This window comes from Mustela putorius, unplaced genomic scaffold (assembly GCF_011764305.1).
Source record: "Mustela putorius furo isolate JIRA1106 unplaced genomic scaffold, ASM1176430v1.1 tig00003898_pilon_pilon_pilon, whole genome shotgun sequence".
NCBI lineage: Eukaryota > Metazoa > Chordata > Mammalia > Carnivora > Mustelidae > Mustela > Mustela putorius.
The window spans coordinates 31,238,693-31,244,915 of NW_025422047.1; the positions used below are offsets into that span (position 1 = coordinate 31,238,693).

Sequence of the window (6,223 nt, forward strand, 5' to 3'; positions counted from 1 at the left end):
GAAATGATAGCTGAAATGAAAGATCCTAAACGTAAGGAGTATTAACTTTTGAAGGACATTTTATAAATTATTTTCATTACGACCAAATACGCAGTAAGAGCTTCCTGCTTCTACTACTCAATTACTTAGAAATGTAAACGTGAATTAAAAAATAACTACCCTAATTTACCCAGAGAACAAATCTGGTATTGAAGAATATTTATGTCAAAGTGCAAAAAATAACTTCTGATCTTCATATTAACATATAAGGAAATAAATAAACTAATGCTTATAAAAGTATCCCTCTGTCACAATATTTTCTATTAATTGGCTTTAGGATAGAATATTTTTTAAACTCAACAAACTGGAAAATATCATGCATGAATATTGTACAAAAAAATTCTTAAAATGACCAGTGCAAAGATTAATAATAGCTGTTTACCTTAGAAGTTGCTTCACATACCATTTTGCAAAATGTCCAAGGAAAACAAGGCAACGTTCTGTAATATGCCACAATTTTTATTGCAACGTGGCCATTATTGTGAGGGTGGGGTTTGATCTCAAAAACAATGTTCCATTTAAGGCTCTTTTATACAGAAATTGCCATCATGACTGATATTCAAAATACTTTTAGTGTTGCAAAACTTACATGGTAAACATAAACTCCTACACTTATTCAGTAGTGTACACTCAATGGAAAATGAAGAGGCATTAGTAACAGCTATTTCTTTTAAGATATGCAGGTAACAGGAATGAATACTGAGGTACTAGGATAAGTGGATGACACAGTTAACAAAACTTAATTGGCATTCCTTTGCAGGGAGCGGTGGGAGGTTAAACTCATTACAAAAAAAGTGCTTTCAATGCATAGTGTTATATCTGTGCTGCCATGTCACAAAAATAGGCTTGCCAAGGCAGGTGAGGTGTATGAATGCTTGAGCCTCACAGAACTGCAATCAAGTGCAACTATAAATAATAATACTGAATAAAGTTTACCATCTGACCAGTGGATAATACTTTCAAGGCATCCAATCAGCTTACCCTTTGCAGTATTCTAAGCTATTCACATTGACAATCACTTTCATTGTAGTGCTTGCTGCAAGGGAGGCATATAACCAGTTGTTTTGGCTAAAATATGATGGGAAGGCATTCCTTGGATTCTACATTGAAGTAACAGTATTTAAACAGTCTAATGGCAATCACTGATAGGTTGCTTACATGAATGGTATTTCCTTCATTCACTGTATTGGAAGGACCCAGTGGGAAGAGAAAGAAAACAAAACAAAACACCTAATACTATTTCAATTGATTGAGCTGGAGAAATGGAAGCTCCTTAAGATCCAGATGGCACTTGACTGTCATTTTATAAGGGTTTTCCTTCAAGTGAAACTACTACATTGCCTCCCAATTTCTCTCCAAGTGTTGAACGGTCCTTTATATCATCCAAGCCATTTACTTGCCACTCATGTTTAATACCTAAAAAGGAAAAACATTATCCCATTATCTCATTATAATTAAGAAGGAGTAATTCCTCTGCACAAATTTTTAATGTCTGTACCTGTAAATTTCTTTTTAATGGCATCTTTAGAGCTAGCATAAATCATCTTGCTTTTTAAAGGTGCACTTTCAGGAGCCCTACAGAAAAAAAAGAAACACAATTGTTGAATTCCACTTAAAAGAAAAACAAAGGCAAAACTGACTATGTTAATAACAATCCTTGCATTTTAAAAGTACTTTTTCTTTTGTTTTTACACACCAGAATATAAATACTAGGTCTTCTTTCTTAGACTCTTTTGTTTCGTATGTGGCATCGTACAAAGCATATCGGCAATCATTCAGAGGTAGCAACTTCACAAAAGATGTGTAGGGGTCCTCTACAGTATCACCAATGTCACCCACCAAGATCTGCTTTGCTTCTTCTACAATTATTTGTCTTTTGTCATCGCTTAAACAGAAGAGAACGGCTTTCTTTCTTTTTTTGATCTCCTCTTGTGTAGAAGATTTCCTTACTTTCATATCATTAAAAACTTTGATGACTTCATCATTCACTGTAACTCCAGAAGCCTGAAATAAAAAAAGAACAGTAACTCAGAACAAGCATTTTGGTTTTAACCAAAATTACTGTTTGCCTAGAGAGGATTCACTTTAATCTGGACATCAAAAATTGCATCGTACCATGCAAGTAGTCCAATCAGATTCGCCACATTTTAATTATCAATATAAGAGATGCGCCCAAGGATTCTAACTCATCCTGCCCCATTCATCCTTTTTAAAGGGGTTTGGAGGTTGAAGTAAATGGAAGGTAGAGGAAAAGGGACAAATGCAAGCTGTCCCATCCCTGAAATGTTTCCTATTTCACTGGGTGATGTCAGAGCTTCAGGAGCAGCAGCAAAAATACCTTCTGTATTGTGTCAACTCTGCAGGCCTTAAAAAAACACTTTTGGATTTCAGTTAAAGCTTCTACTATTTTTTTCTTTAAAGTCATCCCAGCCAGTGCCGTTTCCTCATAAGGAAAGAGAATCAAGTGTGAACTCCAAACCGCCCACGGCTACAACATAATTGCCTCACAGCTCAAATGCAGACACTTCAAAACTAACGGAGCTAGTGTAAAAGCTTTTTACGGCGAAAAAGCATTTTAAAAAAGCGTTCTCACACCTCCTTAATCTCCTCTTAGGGGTTTCATTACAGGCCACCAAGACCCTTAACCGAAAGCCTTCAGCAAGGGCTTTAGAGCACGTACCAATTTGAGAGGCGAGCGCTAAGTGAAAGGAAGCCCCGCGCAAACGCGGCACGCGCGGGATCAGCCCCGCAGACCCTCCCGCGCCCCTGGCCGCAGCTCCCAAAGCCTCCACCTCTCCGGACGCCTCCTGTCCGGCTTAGGCTCTGGCCCCCGACCCTCGCCCTCCTCGCCCTCAGGGATCCGAAGAGCAGCAGGGCCCGGCCTGCCGGCGGGCGGCTAGGCCGGCCGGCTGGCTGGCTGGCTGGAGAGCGAGCAGCGGGGCCGCAGCGCTGCAGCCCCCACCTTAAAGGCCTAAATCAGGGTAAAATGGCGGCCTCGCCCCCAGGGCCCTGCAGGGCCGCGCGGGGGATTCTTGCTTCCCGCGTGCCGGCCCTCGGTGCCTGGGGGTGGCGCGCCCGCCTTACCATAGTGCCCGCGGCTGTGGCTGCGGCGGCGGCTCGGACTCTGGCTCTGTGGCACTGGTAGGAGAGGGAGGGGCGGGCGGGCAGCGGCGAGTGCGGGGCACGCCGGGAGCTGCAGCCCGAGAGGCGGAGGCGGGGGCGGGGGGGGCGGGGGGGGCGGCGGCGGCGGCGGCGGCGGCAGCGGCTGCACAGGGGGCTGCAGGCGGCGGGCGGGGCTGTCACGTGGGCACGTCCCGGGCCGGCCCTTCCGCCTCCCTGCCCCGCCCGCGTCCTCGACCTGACCCCGGCGCGCGCGCGCGTCCAGCAGGCCCGGGCTGCCGGGTGGCGGTGGGTGGGGCCCGGGGGCCTGGCTGAGCCGACTCCAGCCCCGGGGCAGCATTTGTCAGCCGGCCGGGAGGGCGCTGGACTCCCGGAGGGGAGCTTCCACGTGCCTCACCCAGGGCGCTGCTCCCGGGCTTGGGCGCCCGTGAAGGGAACCGTGCGCCAGGATGTCTTTTATTTTTCTGTGGTTTCCACGGAAAGGGGTAGATTCCAGCGTTTTGAGTTTTTTTTTTTTTTTTTTTTTTAAACCCGTGTAAGAGATGGCGTGAATTGTTGAGATTTCCTTCCTCCAGTTAAATGAGGATGAATACTATAGGGGGTTACCCCAGTTGACCGAATTACTCAGCAAAAGCAAAATGATAAACAGAAGTGGAAAATGACTTTCGCGAAGTCTGTGGTGGACATAATAACAATAGGCGGGAAATTGGGTAGTAACATCCCTGGGTAGATATGAATGCTGGTAGTCCTTCCTTCCTGAAGCCCCCGCTCTGACAGCTGATATCTAATAAATGGACCCAAGAGTAGAGATTTCGTCCTTCTTGGCAATTACACCTCTTCTAGCAAAGCCTACATCACCGAGCCATGTGTCTTCTCTAACTAAACCTTTTTGGTACTTAAACATGTATCTACTTATCATTAAAAAAAAAAAAAGTCACTTGGGCTCCTGGGTGGCTCAGTCGTTTAAGCATCTTCCTTAGGCTCAGATCATGATCCCGGGTCCCGGAATGGAGTCCTATATCAAGTTCCTTACCCCTGCTCCTGATCTCACTCTCTCTCACTCATAGAAATAAACTCTTAAAAAAATATGTCACTTTATACTTCGAGGAAAAATTTCTGTGATCTATAATCTATACCTGAATAATCTATAATGAAAGAAAGATTTAATAAAGTGTTTAATTATTTTGGGCTGATTTATGCTCCCTTTTCTCCTGAATGCTTACTATTTCTATCTTTCTTCATTTGTAAAATTGATAAAATAAATTTAAAGCTCTGATAAACTTATTTTTTGAAAAAGACTTGCACTAAAAAAGTGCACTTGTTATAACCTAAAACTGCTGGGAAGAAAATAGTAAGTCCAGATAAATCTTGACACAAACTAAGTGAGAAGGGCACCACATGGGCAAGAACTTTGGGCTGGGAGCTGGTAGACTTGGGTATTAAATCTTGGCACTGCCCCTATCTCTATAACCTCAAAGGACTTTCAGCCCCACTGACAAAATAAAACAAGCTCTCATTAAACTATCTTTAAAGTCCTTTCCAGCTTTTAAATACAGTTTCCTGGTATTTACACATACCAGGAAATATACACACCCCTTGTGTGTATTTTCTTAACGGAAAGATTGACTTAGTTTAGAGACAAAATTTCCTGGTGTGTAAGCATGAATGACAAGCAAGTGGATACAGTACTTTATATTTAGGGGCGCCTGGATGGCCCAGTGGTTAAGTGTCTGCCTTTGGCTCAGGTCATGATCCCAGCATCCTGGGATTGAGCCCTCCCACCCCAGTTGGGCGCCCAGCTCAGTGGGGAGCCTGCTTCTCCCTCTCTCACTGCTGTGTTCACTCTCTCACTATCTCTCTCTGTCAAATAAATAAATAAAATCTTTAAAAAATACCTTTTGTAGCTGGTACTTTACAATTTGTGAAACTGTTGGGAAAGAAAAACTTCTCTTTGTTCTTCAAGTTCTTCTGGCTGGTCTAAAATCAGATTGGCAAGAGACAAATTAACAGAGGAAAGTCAAATTTCATTTTGTACGTAGGGGGAATCCAAATAAACATGAGATTCCAAAGACAAGTCTGGCAAAAGGAAGTACATATGGGTTTTTTGTTTGTTTGTTTGTTTGTTTGTTTTTTTAAGATTTTATTTATTTATTTGACAAAGAGGGAGAGATCACAAGTAGGCAGAGAGGCAGGCAGAGAGAGGAGGAGGGAGACTATGCGGGCTCTATCCCAGGACCCTGGGATCATGACCTGAGCCAAAGGTAGAGGCTTAACCCACTGAGCCACCCAGGCGCCCCTGTTTTTGTTTTTTTAAAGTAAGCTCTGTGCCCAATGTGGGACTTGAACTCATAATTCTGACATCAAGAGCTGCATGCTCTATCAACTGAGCTAGCCAGGTGCCCCGAAATGGAGGCATATATGTCATCCTAAACTAAGGAGAAGGGGTAGGTAGAAGTCTGGGACTTCAAAGCGAAGGAAGACAATTCAAAGGAAGAAAAGAAAGAGTAAATGTTTGGTTTAAAAAAAAAAAAAAATGTTTGCTGGGCCACGGAGAAACAATGGGACATAGAGAGAGCTTTGATCAAATAGGCCTTGCTGGTTTTCTCTCTGTCTGCTCTGCCTAGTTCATATTTTAATGTAGTTCTCTATGGTGATGGCTCTGTTAACTTGAGTAGGTCTTCTGTCTAAATTCCTTTAGGCAGTTAGAAGGGAAGCGCAGAATTTCTTCCTGTGTCTTTTTTTTTTCTTCCTGCCTCTTTTGGGCATTGATTATTTTTAGGTCAAAATAATCTGCATGCCAAAGTGGCACATCTTGGGGCTACTTATTCCGAATGCCCACAAAACCTTTCGCTTTCTAGATCTCTCTTGAAGTTCCATGGAAATCATGGGGAACAGATCTCCAGTGCTCCAAACATTTGTTATATCTGGGTATCAGGCTCTCTTCTCCTTCCTCGACTCTTCCTCTCAGGTCTCCCTCCCTCCACAGCTTGAAATTTGAAGTAAAATGATTACATAGAAGCTACAACCCTGATACAGCCAAGGGCTGGGGACACAGGGACCTAGA

General features: G+C 43.5%; 1 protein-coding gene across 1 annotated transcript; it reads right to left on the bottom strand.

Annotated features, from left to right (window-relative positions):
- Positions 1-480: 480 nt before the first annotated feature.
- On the bottom strand, positions 481-3,276 carry CFL2 (cofilin 2). The gene is made up of 4 exons (XM_004773352.2): positions 3,124-3,276; positions 1,736-2,043; positions 1,538-1,614; positions 481-1,455 (listed from the first exon to the last, which is right to left on the bottom strand). Exons 1-4 carry the CDS (start codon positions 3,124-3,126, stop codon positions 1,343-1,345), a joined length of 501 nt encoding a protein of 166 aa, XP_004773409.1. The 5' UTR covers positions 3,127-3,276; the 3' UTR covers positions 481-1,342.
- Between the last annotated feature and the right edge of the window lie 2,947 nt (positions 3,277-6,223).

Bases quoted from the DNA above. Each gene is read 5' to 3' on its own strand.
- CFL2 (XM_004773352.2), bottom strand. The intron at 1,615-1,735 runs GTGTGTAAAAAC...TTTTTTCTGTAG, and splicing joins GACCTAGTATTTATATTCTG to GGCTCCTGAAAGTGCACCTT. The intron at 1,456-1,537 runs GTACAGACATTA...TTTCCTTTTTAG, and splicing joins CATTAAAAAGAAATTTACAG to GTATTAAACATGAGTGGCAA.